General features: G+C 37.8%; 1 protein-coding gene across 1 annotated transcript in view; it reads right to left on the reverse strand.

Annotated features, from left to right (window-relative positions):
• Positions 1-23,954, reverse strand: part of TTC28 (tetratricopeptide repeat domain 28) — a 726,372-nt gene that overhangs the window by 314,064 nt on the left and 388,354 nt on the right. Inside the window, exon 5 of the mRNA XM_003258029.2 lies at positions 23,406-23,536. Coding sequence (XP_003258077.2) covers positions 23,406-23,536 — 131 coding nt within the window. The remainder of the gene's footprint in view (positions 1-23,405; positions 23,537-23,954) is intronic.

The following is a 23,954-nucleotide window of genomic DNA, read 5'->3' on the forward strand; positions in this document are numbered from 1 at the left end:
AGAGAGTAAAGGTATTCAGCAATAGAGTAAAGCAATCATTTTTTTAAAAACTCACAGTGGGAGGGAGGAAAGGGGAGAAAGTTTAAACAAAAGCAAAGAAAAAGAAAAAGTGTTTTTCTAACTATGCCGCCTACCCCTACACTCCATTCTGATGCTGAAATGGTGAGAAGATTGTCAGTCAATGCGAGTGTGGGGCGGGAGCTGGTAAGTTTGATTTCCAAAGGGTAGCTAGGTGATCCTGACCTCCCAGTTGAAACAGCATAGGACTAAAACTGATCTACCGAAAGTGACAGGCTTTAGAGGACAGTTTTATAGATGGCTAAGAGATAAACAAAATAAGGACTGTCACCAGTAATTTTTTTTTCTTTTTTTCTTAGAGAGGGCCTCACTGTCACCCAGGCTGGAGTGCAGTGACTTGATCTTGGCTCACTGTAGCCTCGAACTCCAGGACTCCAATGATCTTCCCACCTAAGCCTCCTGAGTAGCTGGGATCACAGGCATGCACCATGACGCCTGGCTAATTTTGTGTATTTTTTGTAGACACGGGGTTTCGCCATGTTGTCCAGGCTGCTCTCAAACTCCTGAGCCGAAGTGATCTGCCTGCCTCAGCCTCCCAAAGTGCTGGGATTACAGGCGTGAGCCACAGCGCCCGGCCCACTATTTTTATTATAGGAACCCTTCTCGGTTAGCATAAACCACTGGGATCATGAGCTCATGACTAAAGTAATAGGATAAAATTGTATATCAAAGGAAAAATAAGTACCTGGCTGATTTGGATTCAGGAGAAAGATGGATCTGAATTAGTAATAAGATTTGATTAGATAGATGGGTAGAGTTATGCTACTGCCAAATATATACAGTAACTATTAATAGAACTTCTCTAATGGCTTTCTTGGCTAGAGGAAGAGATTAGGGAAGATAGTCATGGCAGCAACTGCTGTGGCAGCTAAAACTTACTGTCTACATGCTTTATGCTAAACACTGTGCTAAATACTTTATTGCAGATTACCCATTTTATGGATTAGGAGACTCAGGCTTAAAGAAGTTTAATAACTTACCTAAGATCACAAAACTAGATTAAGTGTCAGACTGAGGACTCAACCAAAGTCTATTTGATCTTAACTATGATCTTAACCACATTCTGCTTATAAATTCTGATCAACATAGTTAACTCCTTATATGTCTAATATTTCTAGAGAATTTATGAATACTTATTAAAATACTTAATAAAATACTTAAATTATATTAGTATTTTATTCATCCTGTAATCATTTTTAGCTTCTTGATTTGCCTAGGCAAGCCTCCTAAAAAATAGTTAAAAGGTAAAATTTAGACTCAATTACCACAAATTCTAACTAAAATCAGTAAAAGTAATTAATTAGTGAAGTGTTATCAGACACTAAAATAATAAAAAAAATTTAGAAAGTTCTTGCCACTCTCAATCTCTATCTTCCAAGAAAGGGTGAAAGACATGTTCTAACACACCTCCAAAAAGCAACGGACACCTGGTTAGCGAGTCTGCAGAAAAATATGTATTATGAAATAAAAGCAATAAGCAATTCAATGGTGATTTCTTTTCAATGTGATTTCCTTGTAGAAAAGGAGAACTTTGGGATTCATATATGTTGCATGGTAATTAGAGAAAAGTACCTTTATTCAGGGAGAATAAAAGATTCTGATTACTGCTTAGAAAACAGACTGTTTTTAGTGAGCTAAAACTGAAATAAGAAAGGATTCCTAATTTGGATCATCTGTATCAGTGAATGGGAAGGGCATTGTTCTACAAACTATTTTAATCAGATTTTAATTATTCTAAGCCACAATGACAAAAATTAAACAAACCTCAGTGATGGTTTTACAAAATTAAAAAGGACTGTAGGAAATTATCATTTCTGTTGTTTTGTTTTGGAAATTATCTTTCTAAAAACTGGACACACGGTAGATTTTGTTTCAGCAAGGATAACTCCTTTGTATCAATCATATTCCAAGTAGCTAGCAGAACATATTTCACATTATTTTAGAAAACCATAAATATAACACTTATTATTAGCTGTGTAATGTTATGAAAAATCATCCATCCTCTTTAAACTTTAGTTTTCTCATCTACAAAACAGAAAAACTACCATTAATTTGCTTCAGTTTCTCCAATCTGGCCCCGAGGATCCCAAAGTTAAAAATCAAGAAAGTGCAAGCTTACCTAGCGGCTGTTCTGGTGGGGCAGCCTGCCACCCATTATACCAGAATGACAGCATCTTAGCCGCAAAAATCACATTCTTAGCCTTACAGATTGTCATTAGTATCTTTAGGAACAATACAACTCAAACTCCTCTCAGTCCCTGAATGATGCTGCAGTCTCTGATATGTCAGGTTATATCTGTTTCTCAGTCTTTTAATTTTGATTCTATATGCTTAACTCTTAGCTATTGGTTCAATCTACAGTCCCTAATATGGGTGTAGCACATGCATTATCAAGCAGAAGGCTTTTGGTATATCTCAGGAAGCCTGTTTCTCTGGGAAACTACTGAATTATATCAAACTACATAAAAATCCACTCCTGAAATCCAAATACCTGCTCTGGGTTTTTGTGGGAATAACATGAAATAATGTATACAAAAATGAGAAATCTACTTGTCAATGGTAAATATTAATCACATGCAAATAATCCATTATCAATGGTAATCATTATTTTAAATGACTAGGATCCAGTTAACATTCTATAAATTGTATCATTATGGGTAAAATACTTAATTAATTTAGGATCTTTAGAAGTCCTAAAATTATGACAAAAGAAAACTACTTTTAGATATAACAAATTGAAGCAAGTCACTTGATGATTGTCAAATCATATCATTCCTATAGGCTTCCTATTTTTCAGGATAAAATTAGAGGGTTAGCCCTGGTGATTTCTATTAAATTGCATAAGTACTTTCTCCATGGGACCTATATCTCATTCTCTGCTTCAGCTTAGCACTTTCTTGCAAGAGGGAGGTGACTCCCCATGGCAGATACTGTAAGAAAAGGCCCTGGCCATACAAATAAAAAAGCACTGCCACCATTGCTAAAGCAAAGAAAGACAATGAGTCTGCCACCTCCTCCGTCCACTCATGCCACCCAAACTGCCCTTGTAGGATAACGTGCACTTCATTGATTTTGGACATCTAGTTGAACTGAGTTTCAGCCATATATGAACATGTTGTTGTGATATCGTTCTAGGATATGCGGGGTACGTACAGCCAGGAAAGAGACGGGAATCGTGAAGTGGTTTTGTTTTCATGGCATAGGGAGGCAGAGCCAGGGCTACCCAGTGAAATTTATTCCACATGGGTCAGCTCTCACCAAGAATTCGAATCACTAGAATTATTGCTCATCTTTCTTTCACTACCAAGACTTCTATTTTTTATTTTTTCTAAAATTTTATTGTGAAAATTTACAAAGATAGTCAAAAGAACTGCACAGTGAATAATATAATCCATAGTAAGATTCTACAACTCCTAACATTTTGCTAAATGTGCTTTATGACATATCTATACATCTTTTCATCAATCTGTTTCTTTGATACAATTTAAAGTAAGTTTTAGATATTAGCATACTTTAGTCCTAAATACTTCAGCATGTATATCACTATTTATATTTTCAGATAGAATTTATAAATAATAAAATGCACAAATTTTAAATATACCATTTGATGAGGCTTTGTTTGTTTGTTTTTTAGACAGAGTCTTGCTCTGTCACCCAGGCTGGAGTGCAATGGTGCAATCTTGGCTCACTGTAACCTCCTCTTCCTGAGTTCAAGCAATTCTCCTGCCACAGTCTCCTGAGTAGCTGGGATTACAGGCATGTGCCACCACGCCTGGCTAATTTTTTGTATTTTTAGTAGAGACAGGGTTTCACCATGTTTTCCAGGCTGGTCTCGAACTTCTGATCTTGTGACCCACCCACCTGGGCCTCCCAAAGTGCTGGGGTTACAGGCGTGAGACACCACAACCGGCCCATTTGATGAGTTTTGACACACACATACACCTAGGTAACCCAAACACATATTAAGAGATGAAACATTCCCATCGCCATATAAAATACCCTTATATCCCTTCCTAGTCAAACCTGTCCTCACCTCTGCTCCCAAAGACAACCACTGATCTGACTGTTTTCACTACGGATTAGTTTTGCCTGTTCTAGAATTTCTTATTAATGGAATTATAAAGTATATCCTCTTTTGATATCTGATTTCTTTCACACAGTCTAATTTTAGTTTTGGAGATTTATTCCTGTTGCTACATATATTTTAAAATACACAGTTTTTACTTCCATTCTTCCATTGAGAAACACTTGGGCTATTTTCAGATTTTGCTATTATGAGTAAAACTGCCATAAACATTCTTATACAACCCATTTTATGGACACCAATGTTTTCAATTCTCTGGAGTAAATATCTAGCAGCAGACTTGCTGGCCACAGGGTTAGTGTATGTTTAGATTTTAAAGAAATGTAAGACTTTTTCCAACATAGTTGTACCATTTCATGCTCCCAACAACGTATAAGAATTAAATATAATACACCGATGTATGCTGTAAATCCTACAATTCAATGGTATACTTTTTGCTTTAATTAGCCATATGCATTTTTTTAAAAATTGAAAAAGAAAAAAGTAAAAAAAAAAATTTTTTTTTGAGATGGAGTTTTGCTCTTGTTGCCCAGGCTGGAGTGCAATGGCGTGATCTCGACTCACTGCAACCTCCGCCTCCGCCTCCTGGGTTCAAGCGATTCTCCTGCCTCAGCCTCCCAAGTAGCTGGGGTTACAGGTATGCACCACCATGCCCGGCTAATTTTGTATTTTTAACAGAGATAGGGTTTCACCATGTTGGTCGGGCTGGTCTCGAACTCCTGACCTCATGTGATCCACCCGCCTTGGCCTCCCAGAGTGCTGGGATTACAGGCAAGAGCTACCGTGCCCGGCCAAGAAATCTTTTATATTTACCAACATATTTATTATTATCTCTGGAGTTTCTCCTTTTTTTCCCTTGTAGGTCTAGGTTTCCATTTGATGTCATTTTCCTTCAGAATGGAAAATCTTCCTTTAGCATTTCTTATCGCGCAGGTCTGTTGATAATTTTCTTGGTTTTCCCTTATTTTTAAATGTTTTTATTTTGCCTTCACTCTTGAAAATTATTTCTGCTGATTATTGAATTCTGGGGTTGACAGATTTTTTTTTTCTTTCAGCACGTTGAAGATTTTCTCCCACTGTCTTCTGGTCTCCATTATTTCTGATAAGAAATTGGCCATCATCTGTATTATTGCTCCCCCTCTATCTAATGTGTCATTTTTCTCTGGTTGCTTTCAAGATTTTCTCTTTATAATTGGTTTATAGTAGAATATAAAACATTTAGGTGTTGTTCTCTTTGTATTTATGCTGATTGAGGTTAGCTGAGGTGTTAGAATCTGTAAATTTATTTTTTACTAAATTTGGGGAAAATTTTAGCCACTATTTCTACTAATACTCTCTTTTGCATCATTATCTCTGTTTATCTTTTTGTAACATGTATATAATTATATATACGTAAGACTATTTGATATTGTCCCATAAGACACTGAGGCTCTTTTTATTCTTTTTAATCTATTTTCTCTCTGATTTTCAGATTGGATACTTTCCATTAATCTGTCTTCAAGTTCACGTCTCTTTCTCTGTCATCTCTAATGTTTTATTAAGCCCATGAATGACTATTTGATTTTAGATATTATATTTTTCCATTTTATTTTCTTATGGTTTCTATTTCTCTGTTGAGATTTCCTATCCACTCATTATAAGCATATTTTACTTTACATATTTGGACATAGTTACAGTAACTTTTAAAACTCTTTTCCATTAATTTCAACATCTGGGTTACCTTGGGGCTGGTTTCACTGAATGTCTTTTTTCTTTAGTATGAGTTATATTTTCCTGTTTCTTCTTATGTCTAACAACTTTGGACAATATCCTGGACGTTGTGAATGATACACTGTATACACCTGAAATTTTGTCATATTATTCTATACAATATTAACTTTTCTGCTTTAGCAGTTAACTCTGATGAACTCAAACACTAAACTGTTTCTCCTGAAGTGGGCAGCAGGTGAAATCTCTATTCAGTTCTTCCAGCCTTACTTCAGTTGCTTGGAATCTGTCCTCACATGCCTAGGAGCTACCTAGAGATCTGATCAGAGTTTATACATAGAATTTGGGGCTCCCCTACATGGCTGTCCCCTTTACAGGATTTCCCACCTCACTTTCTGGTTGTTTTTGTGGCCCATACTCTGCCCTCTGATTCCTCAATCAAAAAGGCTACAAGTTTCTACATAATTTTAGTAGCACTGTGAGGACTGGGGCCTACACTCTTACAAAACCAAACAAAAAATATAAAACCAAGGAATTCACTCAGTGTTATTCTCTTTTTCCAAGTGTTAATTCTCTTCCGGTTTCTGCCTGTTTGGTTATTCTCTAGTACCCTCATATAGCTGTTTGTTTTATATTTTGCCCACAGTTTATAGTTGTTATGTGGCTGTGCTGATATGAGCAACTTTGCCAGAAGCAGAATCTTCTCTCTTTCCTTTGTGTAGCTACAGGGGATAAAAATGATCCTAATATAAATAGCATATACTATATAAAAACAAAAATAGTCTATGATTCACATTGCTGCACTTTTTGTCTTCTGATTAAAGAGTCAATATACAAAAGACTGGAAGGACTATCCAATAGAATTTTCTAAGATGATAAAAAAAATTTTCTGTGCTGTCGAATATGGCCGCTACTAGCCACATTAGTCTATTTTTGCACTTAAAATGTGGTTATTGTGACTGGGAAACCAAATTTTTTACTTTATTTAATATAACCACATGTGGCTAACAGCTACTACACTGAGCAATCCAGCTCTAACAATCATGCAATCTGGTCTTCCTGTTTTACAGGTGATGAACTAGCAGCCCAAAGAGCTTCCACAAGAGGCCTGTCCATGATAGAATGCCTCTAGTGGCAAAACCAGGAGTTGAATTTAGTCTCCTAATTCCTAATCTCAAGTTGCTTCTACTCTACATATGAAGAGACTACAAAATGTTATGACTGAAAGAGGAGAATGAAAAATATAATAGATGGCGTGATGATAAAGTAGAACTTTGAAAATTACAGTTGGAAAAGATGAAACAGCTGAGGGCAGAATGATTTGCAAACATTATCATACATTACATATATATATATATATGTATATTCCCTGGGTGTACAATTTCTTTTGAGGTGGTAATTATTTTATCAGCAGAAGAAAAAGAGCTTTTTATAACTCACTACAGGCCCAAAAAGTCAGACTCAGCCGATTTATAATACAAAGTACAAACAACACAATCAAGAAATCGATGTCCTGTCTCCATTCTTCGCAAGCATTTCCAAGTCCTACAGTCTTCAGTGATTTGAGAGTTACTGTTTAGCAATCCTATTTGTTTCTCAAAAGCCTGTAAGATACACACCCCAGAAAAGTTGCCAAGCCTTCCCCTCATGAACTTAATACTCCCTAAGAGGATTTGTTTCTCTGCTAAAATGGAATGCTTTTTACCTTTTAACCCACTCTCCTGTACTATTAGAAGTAAAATAATTACCTCAACTACATTCTTTCTCTCTTACACACACACACACACACACACACACACACACAACCACAAGCCTTTGTATGGATTTCATATTAGCATTATTGCAAATTATATAATAAAGCACATAGTGTAGAAAATGTCTGCAAAAAGGTCCAAGAAAAATAGCATTGTTTTCAGAGAAAGTGCTGTGGTCAGGATGATGTCATCAAAAATCATCTAATTAATTTCCTGTAGCTACATCCTAAAGGAAATCCAGAAGGCTCAATTTTCTCACAAAGTAGTCTTTTCTTTTGGTCAGTAACTGTTCATGCAAATCCACAGGTGTCAAATTGATAATGATTATGATTCACCTTTATTCTTCACAATCACAAAAAATGAATTTCATTTTAAAAGATTTTTCATGTGAAAGGCATCATCAGAATATAAAAAGTATCCTTTATTTTAGAGATAGGGTCTCACCATGTAGCTCAGACAGGCCTTGAACTCCTGCTCAAGCAATCCTCTCACCTTAGCCTCCCAAGTAGTTGAGACTATAGGTGCATGCCACTACATCTCGTTGGAAGCATCCTTATTCAATGTGAATTTTAGATACTAGGAGCAAAGTAACTGCAGAAATGACCAGATGATTAAACTGAGTTGGTATTTACTACTTGGCTTTATATGACAACTTCTCCAGCTCTGAGTAAAATAAACATTATCACTCATAAGAACCAAGGAGAGAAGAGCACTTTTTACCTACTACCACCCTCAATATTCTTCCTCCAAACCAACAGGCATTTATCATGACTGGCCTGGAATACCATAAGAGGTTTGCCAGGAGATGTGAGCTCCTCAAAGGCAAGAATGATGGCATATTCATCTTTATATCCAAAGGCATTACAGCACCTGGTACATGGTAAGCACAAGCATGCTGAATGGATAAATGGATGAGATTATTAAAATAAATAAACTGTGCCCCTTTCCCACCAGAAGCTCCCAGTTCTACAGTGGGGGGAAGAACACCATTACAAACAAATATATGGGAAGTGCTGTAACTAAGGGATCACCAAGGGCCACAGTTTGTCAATCAAGTTGAAAAAACTAACAGATTGATATCAAGTGCTAAGGTGTTTAGAGCAGCCTTTCTGTTGAGCAATTTGGGTAAATCTTTTAATTTAAAATATGTATTGGATATGACGCCAAAAGCACAGATAACGAAAGAACAAATAAGCAAATGGGACTACATCAAACAAAAAGCTTCTGCGGCCGGGCGCGGTGGCTCACGCCTGTAATCCCAGCACTTTGGGAGGCCGAGGTGGGTGGATCACGAGGTCAGGAGATCAAGACCATCCTGGCTAACACAGTGAAACCCCGTCTCTACTAAAAATACAAAAAAAAAATTAGCCGGGCGTACTGGCGTGCGCCTGTAGTCCCAGCTACTCGGGAGGCTGAGGCAGGAGAATGGCGTGAACCCGGGAGGCGGAGCTTGCAGTGAGCCGAGATTGCGCCACTGCACTCCAGCCTGGGCGACAGAGCCAGACTCCGTCTCAAAAAAAAAAAAAAAAGCTTCTGCACAGCAAAAAAAAAACAATCAACAAAATGAAAAGGCAATCTAAGGAATGGCAGAAAATTTATAAAATACATATTAGATAAGGGAATTCATACAACTCAATTGCAAAAAAATAAATAAAAATAACCCAATTAACAAAAAGCAAAGAATGAATAACATTTTTACAAAGAACACATATAAACAGCCAACAAGATTATGAAAAAGTGTTAAAACATCACTAATCAATGAAATGCAAAACAAAACGACAATAAGATATCACCTCATAGCTGTTATGATGGCTATTACCAAAAACAAAAGAGATAACAATTGTTTGCAAGGGTGTGCAGAAAAGAAAATGCTTGTGTACTGTTGGTGGGAATTGATACAGCCATTAAGAAAAATAATATAGACATTCCTCAAAAAATTAAAAAAGAGCTACATTATGATCCAGCAATTCTACTTCTGAGTATATATCCAAAGCAAATGAAATCAATGTCGAAGACATGTCTGAACTCCGTTCACTGCAGCATTATTCACAATAGCCAAGATATGGAAACAACTTAAGTGTCAGATGAATAGATTCAGAAAACAGAGTGTGTGTGTGTGTTTGTGTGTGTACAGACACACATACATATACACACATACATACAAAAATATACGTACAATGAAATATTATTCAGCCATAAAAGGAAATCCTGCCATTTGTGAGACAGCAGAGACGACTCTGAAGAACATTATGCTAAGTGAAATGAGCCAGAAACAGAAAGACAAATACTGTATGATTTTACTTACATGGAATTCCACTTATATATGGAACTTTTAAAAAGTCAAACCCATAGAAGCAGAGAGTAGAACAGTGGTTGCCAGGGCTTGGGGTGAGGGAAATGAGGAGATATTGGTCAAATAGTACAAACCTTCAGTTATAAGATGAATAAGTTCTGGGGACTCTTAACACACAGTATGGTGACTATAGTTAATAATACTCTATTGTTTGCTTAAAATTTGCTGAAAGAATGGATCTTAAGTGTCTTCACCACCCCCAACTCACACAAACGATAACTAAGTATGATACTTAATGGTTAATCAATTTGATTGTGGTCATTTCACAATGTATACATACATAAAACAATTACACTGTACACCTTGAATACATATAATTTGTATTCAGCAATTATAATTCAATAAGGCTGAATAAAATTTTTTAAATATTATAATGTGTAAGACACCTGGTGACCCAGCAATCCCACTTCTCAGATGCTATTCTAGTTCTAAATGTATACAAAGAGACTAATATATGGTCTTTTTTACTGCAACCATGTTTGTAATGGCAAGAAAACAACAACAACAACAAAACCCAAACAACTCCCTGAATTTCAACAGTGGACGAATGTCACACCCATAATACATACTAGTACACAGTTCAAAACAATGTAGTTGATCCATGTGTGCTCACATTAAAAGAGGTTCAAGATTATTATTATTTTTTTTTGAGACAGAATCTCACTCTGTCACCCAGGCTGGAGTGCAGTGGCATGATCTCGGCTCACCACAAGCTCCGCCTCCCGGGTTCATGCCATTCTCCTGCCTCAGCCTCCCGAGGTTCAAGATTATGAAGTAAAAAACAATCATTTGGAGAACAATACCACATTCTCATTTATGAAAAATAAAACAATACATTTTTAGACATGTATATTTAAATCCATAGAAAATGGGCTACAACCCCACTAATAGAAAAATAATAAAAGCCACAAATATAATTTAAACTTTCTAGTAATACATAAAAATGTAAAAAGTAAAATTAACTTTAATAACACATTTTAATCCAACGTAGTCAAAATATTATCACTATATTAAACAATATAAAAAATTAATGAGATACTTTACATTCTTTTTGTTCATTCTAAGCGTTGAAGTCCAGAGCGTATTCTACATTTACAGCACATCTCAATTAAAACTATCCACATTTTAAATGCTCAATAGCCACATGTGGAAGTAGCTACCACAATGAGCAGTATAAATCTAGGAGAATACACTTCCAACTGGTAACAGTGGTTACTTCTGGAAAAGACAGTTTCTAAATCTTTTACATCAATAACTAACTCATACATTACTTATGTAATGATAAAACTATAACAATAAAAAAACAAGTAGTATGGGAATACAGATGGCTGAGCAAATAACACTGTTCCCAGGGTTGCTGAATATCTGGATCAAGGAAGGGAACCAGGGAAAAATAAAATTTAAAAATACCATTTACAACAGTGAAGATGCACACACACATACATACACACACACACACACACACACACACACACACACACACAAAACCTAAGGATAAAATTAAGAAACGATATGCAATAGTTCTACACTGAAAAGAATAAAACACTGCTGGAAGAAATTCTACAAGGCCTAAATAAATGGAAAAATATGCCATGTTTATGGAATATAAGATTAAAATATATTTATAGATTCAATGCTAACCCAGTCAAAATTCCAGCAAGATGTTTAAGCAGAGGAAAGGAGAACTGACAAGCTAATTCTAAGACATACATATATGTAAAGAACCTGAAATATCTTCAGCAATCTTGAAGTAGAACAAAGCTACAAAAATTACATTATCAAGTATCCAGACTCATTAAAAAGCTATAATAACTAGGAAATTTACTATTGTCATAAAGATAGACAAAATTATTAACAGAGCAGTATCTTTATATGTATACCTTATATTTTACTTACGACAAAAGTAACATGCAGTACAGTCTCATGAATATAGAGTGCCGGGTCAATTGGATATCCATGTGGGGAAAAAACATGAACTTTAATTTCTACCTCAATGCAAACAAGTTAATTCCAAGTGGCAGTAAATCTAAATGCAATGACCTTGGGATATACAAACATTTTCTTAAACAAGACACAAAAGGCCCTAACTAATAAACAAAAGTATTGATAAATTAGATTTAACTAACATTTGATATGATATTAGATAGAGAAGATGAGAATTGAGAAAGAGAGCTTCAATGTGGCAGAAATTACAACTAAACCTGAAAAAGGAAAATGTTGCTAAGGAGTCAAAGATGAGGCCTTCTATGCAAAGAGACCAGAAACAGCAAAGGTACAGAAGAGTAAAAGCAGAAGGCCAGTAGACTTGCATAAACAGATTAAAAGGTGTACAATATACAGAGTAGTTGAAGAAAAGTAGTAAGAAAAGGTTATGAAGGGGTTTGGACTTTATCCTGGAGGGAAAAGGAAACTGTCAAAGGCTAAATTTAAGCAGGCTTTTTCTGATGATGTAATTCACGATCAAAACTAAATTTTAGAGGATAACTCAAAGAGCTTATAGAAGATGGACTAGATCAAGAAGAAACTAGAATCAGGACAAGGTTAAAACAGGGCTTCACAAATTAGAATATTTACATACCCCAGTGTGACAAGAGGTATGCAAAGCTATCTAATAAAATCTACAGCACTTTTTCAAGGATTATGTTGTTTACTTGAATATTTAGGGAAAAACAACTTCACACTAAAACAAACACTGATATAATGTAGTCATATGCAATTTTCATATGAGTAATTTAAATAATGATGACAATAACATCAATAATAACAATAGCATCCCTTTTCCATCCTAAGTATGTCTAAGGCACTATCCTCATCAAGCACTTTATATGAACTAATTTAATTCTCACAACAATAAGCAAAATAGATACTATTAGAATCACTTCCTCCATTAAACTACACATACAGAGTTATTTGCTCAGATATGTGTTTCCATATACCTTTTTCTTTTTACTTTTTAAATTTTGTAATTAAGGTTTAACAACTCTTCTTTACATTGCTGATGATATAACTTGGTATAACCACTTTGGAAAACTGGCAAAAACTTCCTAAATCTAAACATCATAAGTATGACCAAATACCTAATAGAAATAAGTGCTGATACTCATCAAAAGATATTCACAAAAATTTTATAGCAGCATTTTTATAACAGCCCCAAACTGGAAACAACTCATGATTCCATCAGTACACTTAAAAGAGTTATATAGGCTGGTGCGGTGGCTCACGCCTGTAATCCCAGCACTTTGGGAGGCCGAAGAGGGAGGATCACGAGGTCAGGATATCAAGACCATCCTGGCTAACACGGTGAAACCCCGTCTCTACTAAAAAACACAAAAAGAAATAGCCAGGCGTGGTGGCGGGTGCCTGTAGTCCCAGCTACTCGGGAGGCTGAGGCAGGAGCATGGCTTGAACCCAGAAGGCGGAGCTTGCAGTGAGCCGAGATCACGCTACTGCACTACAGCCTGGGTGACAGAGCGAGACTCCGTTTCAAAAAAAAAAAAAAAAAAAAAAGCTATATCATTTTTAGGTCACATGGTAATAAGTGGCAGAGCCAAAATTCAATGCCAAGTTTGTTGAATATCTAATTTCACACTCTCAACCACTATCCTATATTGGAAAGAAATTATCTACTCATGGCAGCAGCTTCAGACTTTGCTCATAGGCCCAAGCAGTATACATCCTTTCTCCTCCACTTGCATAAGAATATCTACTAAAAGCTGTGAAAAGTTCTTAAGAGGAGGGTACTGCAACAGTCTAGGTAAAAGAAATGAGAGGAGGCAGGAAAGAGATTTCTAATACAGAAGAAGAGAATCGAGTAACCAACCAAATATGACAGTGAAGGGAGGAGGTGGTTTCGGCAACAGGACAATGGTGAATGCAGAAATAGGCACAGATTGAGGGCTCAGTCAACAGAGTTGAAGGTACGTATCCAGGAGGCAGGTGGGTAGAGGGTATGAAGCTCAAGAGACAAATCAGACTGATAAAAAATACTTTGGAGTCAGTGGTTTTCTCGGAGGGTGGAGCCAAGATGGCCGAATAGGAACAGCTCCGGTCTACAGCTCCCAGCCTGAGCGACACACAAGATGGGTGATTTCTGCATTTCTGTTTAAGGTACCGGTTTCATCTCACTAGGGAGTGCCAAACAGTGGGTGCAGGACAGTCGGTGAAACGCACTGTGCACGAGCCCAAGCAGGGCGAGGCATTGCCTCACTCGGGAAGCGCAAGGGGTCAGGGAGTTCCCTTTCCTAGTCAAAGAAAGGGGTAACAGACGGCACCTGGAATATCGGGTCAGTCCCACCCTAATACTGCGCTTTTCCAACGGGCCTGGAAAACGGCACACTAGGAGATTGTGTCCCGCACCTGGCTCGGAGGGTCCTATGCCTACGGAGTCTCGCTGATTGGTAGCACAGCAGTCTGAGATGAAGCTGCAAGGCCGCAGCGAGGCTGGGGGAGGGGCACCCGCCATTGCCCAGGCTTGCTTAGGTAAACAAAGCAGCCAGGAAGCTCGAACTGGGTGGAGCCCACCACAGCTCAAGGAGGCCTGCCTGCCTCTGTAGGCTGCACCTCTGGGGGCAGGGCACAGACAAACAAAAAGTCAGCAGGAACCTCCACAGACTTAAATGTCCCTGTCTGACTGACAGCTTTGAAGAGAGTAGTGGTTCTCCCAGCACGCAGCTGGAGATCTGAGAACAGACAGACTGCCTCCTAAAGTGGGTCCCTCACCCGTGAGCAGCCTAACTGGGAGGCACCCCCCCACCCCAGTACAGACTGACACCTCACTCGGCCGGGTACTCCTCTGAGACAAAACTTCCAGAGGAACTATCAGACAGCTGAATTTCTGGTCTCACGAAAATCCGCTGTTCTGCAGCCACCGCTGCTGACACTCAGCCAAACAGGGTCTGGAGTGGACCTCTAGTAAACTCCAACAGACCTGCAGCTGAGGGTCCTGTCTGGTAGAAGGAAAACTAACAAACAGAAAGGACATCCACACCAAAAACCCATCTGTACATCACCATCATCAAAGATCAAAAGTAGATAAAACCACAAAGATGGGGAAAAAACAGAGCAGAAAAACTGGAAACTCTAAAAAGCAGAGCACCTCTCCTCCTCCAAAGGAACGCAGTTCCTCACCAGCAACAGAACAAAGCTGGATGGAGGATGACTTTGACGAGTTGAGAGAAGAAGGCTTCAGACGATCAAACTACTCTGAGCTACGGGAGGAAATTCAAAACAATAGCAAAGAAGTTAAAAACTTTGAAAACAAATTAGAAGAATGGATAACTAGAATAACAAATGGAGAGAAGGGCTTAAAGGAGCTGATGGAGCTGAAAGCCAAGTTTCGAGAACTACGTGAAGATTGCAGAAGCCTCAGTAGCAGATGCGATCAACTGGAAGAAAGGGTATCGCTGATGGAAGATGAAATGAATGAAATGAAGCAAGAAGGGAAGTTTAGAGAAAAAAGAATAAAAAGAAATGAACAAAGCCTCCAAGAAATTTGGGACTATGTGAAAAGACCAAACCTACGTCTGATTGGTGTACCTGAAAATGACGGGGAGAATGGAACCAAGTTGGAAAACACTCTGCAAGATATTATCCAGGAGAACCCCAATCTAGCAAGGCAGGCCAATATTCAGATTCAGGAAATACAGAGAACGCCACAAAGATACTCCTCGAGAAGAGCAACTCCAAGACACATAATTGTCAGATTCACCAAAGTTGAAATGAAGGAAAAAATGTTAAGGGCAGCCAGAGAGAAAGGTCGGGTTACCCACTCTGGGGACTGTTGTGGGGTTGGGGGAGGGGGGAGGGACAGCATTAGGAGATATACCCAATGCTAAATGACGAGTTAATGGGTGCAGGAAATCAACATGGCACATGGATACATATGTAACAAACCTGCACATTGTGCACATGTACCCTAAAACCTGAAGTATAATAAAAAAAAAAGAAAAAAAAAAGAAAATGTGGCACATATACACCATGGAATACTATGCAGCCATAAAAAATGATGAGTTCACGTCCTTTGTAGGGACATGGATGAAATTGGAAAACATCATTCTCAGTAAACTATCGCAAGGACAAAAAACCAAACACCGCATGTTCTCACTCATAGGTGGGAATTGAACAATGAGACCTCATCGACACAGGAAGGGGAACATCACACTCCGGGGACTGTTGTGGGGTTGGTGGGGGGAGGGATAGCATTAGAAGATATGCCTAATGCTAAATGACGAGTTAATGGGTGCAGGAAATCAACATGGCACATGGATACATATGTAACAAACCTGCACATTGTGCACATGTACCCTAAAACCTAAAGTACAATAATAAAAAAAAAAAAATACTTTGGAGTTACCAGCATATTTGTATATCAGATTTCCTGAATAGAGAACACTATCTCTAATCCTATGTAATTTATGTACTCTTCTGACAATTCATATTAACTCATAGGAAGGCCTCTGTGGGCAATTAAAATTAATTTTGATTAAGAAGGTTAGTCAGAATAAAAAAACCCTGTGGAGGCCAGGCGCGGTGGCTCACGCCTGTAATCCCAGCACTTTGGGAGGCCAAGGTGGGCAGATCACGAGGTCAGGAAATCAAGACCATCCTGGCTAACATGGTGAAACCCCATCTCTACTAAAAATACAAAAAATTAGCCAGGCGTAGTGGCGGGCGCCTGTAGTCCCAGCTACTCGGGAGGCTGAGGCAGGAGAATGGCGTGAACCCGGGAGGCGGAGCTTGCAGTGAGCCGAGATTGCGCCACTGCGTTCCAGCCTGGGCGACAGAGCAAGACTCCGTCTCAAAAAAAAAAAATAAGAAAAAAAAAATCCCGTGGAGAAGATACCACCTCCCCTATTAAGCATCTGAGAGCAACAGTAGAAAAGAAAACCTATTAAGCTATGCATTGGTGTGCCTGTAGTCTCAGCCACTCAGGAGGCTGAGGCAGGAGGACTGCCTGAGGCCAGGAGTTTAAGGCCACAGTGCACTATGATCACACTTGTGAATAGCCACTGCACTACAGCCTGAGCAATGTAGCAAGACCTCTGTCTTTAAAAAGCAATAAAATTTAAAAAAAACTTTTTTTGGCCAGGCACGGTGGCTCATGCCTGTAATTCCAACACTTTGGAGGCCGAGACGGGTGGATCACCTGAGGTCAGGAGTTCGAGACCAGCCTGGCCAACATGCTGAAACCCCATCTCTACTAAAAATAAAAATTAGCTGGGCGTGGTGGTGTGCACCTGTAATCCCAGCTACTTGGGAGGCTGAGGCAGGAGAATCGCTTGAACCTGGAAGATAGAGGTTGCAGTGAGCCGAGATCACGTCATTGCACTCCAGCCTAGGCAACAGAGCAAGACCCCATCTCAAAAAAAAAAATTTTTTTTTAGAGAAAACCTATTGCTTTTTAAAGGTAGGCAGACAAACTACTTTCAGGCTGCTATCTAGCTACTTTGGAAAATCCTAAAACTTATTATATAGCCAAAGATGCAAGAGGTAGAAAGATGCAGTTTAGTATCCTTCCCATGCATAGCATTTACAGTATTAATTTTTGCTTCAAAAGGCAGTTTACTGTATTTTATTTCACTATCAAAATCATGTAAAAGGGCAAACAAGGTATAATTTAGGATCACAGGTACAATGTAACAATAGGATAATCATAAAATCTGTATTGCCTGAACTTATAAAAAACTTATATAAAACTTATATAAAATTGAAGATGGTAAGACTGCTGTTTGGGAGTGTTCTCAAAGATCTAATTAGTGCAGTAATTAAGAGGAAAAAATAGCTGTGTAACATAAGAACAGAGATGTACAAAATTATCATTATCTTCAAATAATTTGCATTACAAGAGAATCAACAAAAAATTATGCACTAATATAATTTTCATATGATAATTTTCATGACAAAACATGCAAGATGAACACCCTTCCTACATACCATCAAAAACTATTTTTTAAAAAAATCACAATGAGGGCCTGGCATGGTCGCTCATGCCTATAATCCCAGCACTTTGGGAGGCCAAGGTGAGGGAATTGCTTGAGCCAGGACTTCGAGACCAACCTAGGCAACATAGTGAGACCTTGCTCTACAAAAATTTTTTTCAAATTAGCCAGGCATGGTGGCATGCGCCCATAGTCCCAGCTACTTGGGAGGCTGAGGTGGGAGGATCAATTGAGCCCAGGAGGTCAAGGCTGCAGTGAGCCATGATTGTACCGCTGCACTCCAGCCTGAGTGACCCTGTCTCAAAACACACACACACACACACACACACACACACACAGTGAAAAAATATCTCATTTCCAATAAGATACACGAAGTGTATAGGAAAAGAAAATCTCCCTAAAAGTGTAGATGAGTGAGGGGACACGTAAGAATAAATGGAGAGACAGACCAGGCAACTAAACAGAAGACTGACTATTTAAAATACATCAATTTATTCATAAGTAATATGTAAATTCAATACAATTCCAACAGACACCCCAATGAATGATTCTCTAAAATCTAACAAAATGATTTTAAAGTTCATTTATGGGACAAGGGGACAAGAATATCCTAGACATTAAAAAAATAATAATGGTATAGGACTTCTCTAGCAAACATAATGTATTATAGGGCAATAATAATTAAAACTGTGTGTTATTCGAACACAAAGTGCCTAACAGCTCAGTGGGATGACACAGCAATGCCCAGAATCAGACCAATACAAAATAACCAATACCACTATAGAAGAAAACAGGTTAAGAGTATTAAAGTTCTTTATAAAGGAAATATAAGCATAAAGCTCTTTATAAAAGAAATTTTAAAAAACAGTCAACCCAAGTAGTGATCAAAGAAATGCAAATTAAAACAATAAGATATTACCTTTTTCTTAACCTATTAAATTCACTTTTTGGTTTTAATATTAATGCCCAGTGTTGGCCAGGGCAGGGAAATGAAACCTCTGATACATTGCTGATAGGCCTGAAACAGATGCAGCTTTCCTGGGAGCAATCAGCAATAAGTATAAGAAGTCTTACTATGTTTATTCCAAACCAACCCACTTCTAATAATTTAACTAAAGGAAATGATAAGAGGTGTGTTTAAAGATTTACCTACAAGGATATTTTTCCAGATTTTATAATACCAAAACTTTTGAAACAACCTAAATATGTAACAGTAGGAAAATAGATTAAATGAATTATGAGAAAGCCATAAGAATTTCAGTAGAACACTTAATAAAATGAAGAAAAGTGTTATAAGTGGAAAAACATAAGTGCAAAAAGTTATAAAACAGCACTCCAAGAGGATTTCCATTTTGGTTTCAATAAATATAAACAATTATAATTACATATATGACTAAAAGAGCATACCAAAAATATTAACAGTATGGTAGGCTTATAATTAGTTATTTTCATGTAATTGTTATGTAATTGGATAAAACTAATAAATATTAACTTTTTTTTTTTTTTGGAGACAGGGTCTCTCTCTCTCTCTTGCCCAGACTGGAATACAGTGGTGCGAACCTGGCCCACTGCAACCTTGGCCTCCCGGGCTCAAGCAATCCTCTCGCCTCAGCCTTCTGAGTAGCTGGGATTACAGGCATGTGTCACCACACCCAACTAATTTCTGTATTTTCTGCAGAGACAGGGTTTCACTATGTTGCCCAAGCTGGTCTCAAATTCCTGGGCTCCAGTAATCTGCCCACCTCGGCCTCCAACTCCTGGGCTCAAGTAATCTGCCCACCTTGGCCTCCCAAAGTGCTGGGATTATAGGCATGAGCCACTGTACCCAACACTATACTAACTTTTATGAAAAACAAGATTCTGTGACTATATTGAATAGGACTGTGGTAAATATCTGATCTTTGCTAAAGCCATGAACATTCTTACCACTCAGCAAAACATGACTGATATGCTAACCAGAGTTTAGGATCACATTCCAAGTTTCACCTGTTACACAAAGCTTCCTCAAGTTTATATCAGTCTCTGCCCCTCTAGAGTTCCAGAATTTCAGCAGTGATTAAGACAGCATTCATCATTTATTGCTGAAAACAATGTTTTAATATTTTCATGTATTAAAGCTTGCCTCAAAAAGAAAGTAAGTCCCTCAAAGGGAGTAACCCCACACCACACTACCCAGACCTTGAACCCTAAGCACAGTATTAGGTGCCTTTATGAGAAGACATCACACTTAACTGAATTAAATCTCAGAATGGCCAACTAAAACTCTGAACCTAGATAAAATACATATTGCTGAAATAGTTCCCTTTAGATATTTTGTACATTCCTGTAAGTTCTAAACCGATATTAACTCCAGTCTTAACAATTGGTGGCTGGTTTCAGGGATACAGGGATAAAGATTTCCAGTAAAACATGGGCAGGTAAGAAGCAGCACTCAAAAACAACCTTAAAAATTAGAGAAATGCCCTTGTTCACTGCAGCGTTATTCACAATAACCAAGATATGGAAACAACCTAAGTACCTATCAAGAAATGAAAGTGTAAAGAAGTTATAGCTCACACACACAGACACATACATATATTGGAATGTTATTCAGACTTTAAAAAGAAGGAAATCCTAACATTTGCAACAACATGGATGAACTTTGGAGAATATCATGTTAAGTGAAATAGGCCAGACACAGAAAGAAAATTACTACATGATCTCACTTATATATGGAGTCTAAAATAGCTGAATTCATGCAAGCAGAGCATGGACAGAATGGTGGTTACCAGTGGGGGTTGAGGGAGAGGAATGGGGAGATGTTGGTTAAAGGGTATACAGTTTCAGTTATATAGGATAAATAAGTTCTAGAGCTCTAATGTATACCAGGAAGCTACAGTTAATAAATCATATTATATACTTAAAATTTGCTAAAAGATTAGATCTGAAATGTTCCCCCCTCCAACAGAAAGTTAAAAAGAATTACTGAATGCTTACTATGTATCAGATACAGGAAATACATTTATGAACAAAAAACTAAGAAAAATACATTAATTTCTCATGAAAATGAATGGTACTTTATAATTCCAGAAGCAAACACAATAGAAGAAACACAGTAGGAAAAGGGGAAATTCCACACGTCAGCCAAAGAATCAGATAAATATGCTTGAGCAACATCAAGCAGGAGCATGGGCTAAACAGGAGGAACAACTCAGGAGTCCTCTGCAATAGTTGAGCTATCTACGGCTGACAACCCAAATGGGCCACTGTGAAAAGGGAATGGCCAGAAGAGGTTGATTATTAAAGTCTTAATAATCAGAAACTTTGAGGAGAATATTATTAAGCTTAGAAAAGGAATGTGGTAGCTGGACATACTCTCCTCACATAAGGGAAAAAAGAAATTCTCCTCAGTGGGAATTTTAAATCAGCCCTGGAGTCGATTACTTATACATAAGGAAAATATCCCAATAGGCAGGCTTGTGCTACTGCAGTAGCGGCTATGCAAAGGGCAATTTTGGAAGGGCTTAGAAGTGACTGTGGTAGGTGGCAAACCTAAGATGAGTAGGTTTGGGGAAGGAATGGGTACCAGTATTACTTCAGAGTCCCTTCCATCCTCATAATTCAATGATTTCTTATTAACATATTGTACAGCAGAGGTTATAAAAGATGATATAAATTACACTATTGAGAAGAAGGAAGGCAGAAAAATTTCATTCCTCCTGTTTAACATCTATAATATAACATCTGTGATATCATAGAGAATGTCCTACGATGATATTTCTTTACCATTATGATTCAGATATCTTAAAAGTCTTTCTACCCTTTGTAGTAATTGGGCTAATACATACACCTTGAAGGTTAGGAAAAAAGAGTATAAATGCAGCTCTTGCCTTCCCCTCCCCCCCCCCCACCCAAGATGGAGTCTTGCTCTGTCACCTAGGCTGGAATGCAGTGGTGCAATCTCAGCTCATTGCAACCTCCACTTCCTGGGTTGAAACAATTCTCCTGCCTCAGCCTCCCAAGTAGCTGGGATTACAGGCACCCACCACCACGCCCGGCTAATTTTTGTATTTTAAGTAGAGACGGGGTTTCACCATGTTGGCCAGGCTGGTCTTCAACTTCTGACCTCATGATCCACCCGCCTCAGCCTACCAAAGTGCTGGGATTATAGTCGTGAGCCACCATGCCTGGCCAGCTCTTGACATATTTATAGCAATCTGTCCCTTCACTAAATGGACCTATCTGGACAATTATGCTGTTTTAGTTCTTAAACCTGGCTCTCACTTCTTAATGCTATTAGCATATCTGTCTCTAGGAGTCTGATCTCTCATTTCACTCCCTGAACATCAAGAAATCAGATCATCTGGCTTATAAGAATTGTTTGTAATGTTAGTTATTTGGGCAATAAGAAAAGTGTTCAGGTAACTCTCTAGAGAATAAAACTGCCCAAAGTCCACGGCCCTTCAATAGTCTGTTTTGGTGGCTTTCAAATGCTTTTCTTCCCCAATTCCTTCCTAGTGCCTGACCATGTTCCTGAGACACGTAGTTGCTGGATCATTTAAACAATCTAATTAATCTTTATAAGGTTCCATAGTAGAATTCTTAGATGTAAACATGACTAAACATATTTCTTAACACATAGATTGATTTATAAACTTATTGTTGCCTCTGCTATTAACCTTCTCTTCCCTATTAATAATATTATAATAAAAGCTATCATTTATGGAGTTCCTTTGTGGAATGCCAGTATGGAAATCCTGACACCATGCTGGGCACTTTACATATATTATTTATAATCCTACCACAACTGTGTTTGGAATAAATAGAATAATCATTTCCCGAATAAGAAAACAGAGGAGTTAAGTTATAACCCCAAGATCCCACAGCCAGGAAGCACTGCAGCTCGGATTTAAATCTGGGCCTATCTGACACCAAACCTCACCTTCTTTCCAGTCTGCAGACAGTCTCTAATCATGTTACATCTACTGAATATTAACTCTTTGAGCATATTATATTTCATCTCTTTAATAAAGACTATGATGATATTTCTTTACCAGTATGATTCAGATATCTCAATCAAACTCAATATGCTCCTGAGTTGAAAATCCACCAAAGCAACAATGTAAAGAGTTTGCGGTAATAATATCTGATCTAAAAAAAACAATGTTTGCTTTTTACAATTTAATGAGTATGGCATAATGACATAGCTTTTTTCTAATTTTACATAAACTTGTGCACATTTGAAGATAGTAAGAACAATGCATCTGACAAAGCTGTTAGATCGTGAGGTCAAGAACAAAGTCGTATCTATTTCTATATATCCAAGGACTATGCTTGGATATATAGAACACTCAATTGTTGATGAAAAACAGAATCAATAAGTCTCAAATAATACTTTCTTCTGAAAGTAATATTTTAAGATACCTGAAACAGTTTGTTTTTTAACAGAAAATAGAGCTCCACGTTTCCAAAAGAAAAAAAAAATGTTTTTGGTCTGCAGATAAACTTCCTACCTCTCGATCTTTGAGTTTCATGGCGAGTACCAACTGATGCCTGTGGTTAGTGAGAGCCTCCCGGTAATTTCCTTTGGAGAAGAATGCAGAGCCCAGATTCCCATGAGCTCGGCATTCTCCTGTCTGGTCACCTGGATTGAATTGAGAAAAAAAAAAAAGATAAAATTTCTCTAAGTTACAATGTTATTTATAATATATAATGGTCATCTTAATTTAAGAGCCACAGATTTATTAGCTAAGATTTCACTTATCTTCTTTTAGAAAAGTATTTGTTTCTTCCACAAGACCCTATGTGCGGAGTTACTGTCCTAGAATTTAAATCGCTGGATAACAACTGCTATTATTGTCATAACATACAACTGCAGACAGGGACTTAGGTGTCTTGGAAACAAAAGGTTAAAGACCTTAACACAAACTAGCTGCTGTTTGAGTCCTCATTGCCCCGCTAATGACCTTTGATTCTAAACAACCATCAGCTTGTTGGTTCAGTCATTTGACTCCAAATCTACGAAAAAATATCTTTACAAGTATGCTGGTGGTAGATGCACC

The sequence above is a fragment of the Nomascus leucogenys genome, chromosome 7b (assembly GCF_006542625.1).
Source record: "Nomascus leucogenys isolate Asia chromosome 7b, Asia_NLE_v1, whole genome shotgun sequence".
Classification (NCBI taxonomy): Eukaryota; Metazoa; Chordata; class Mammalia; order Primates; family Hylobatidae; genus Nomascus; species Nomascus leucogenys.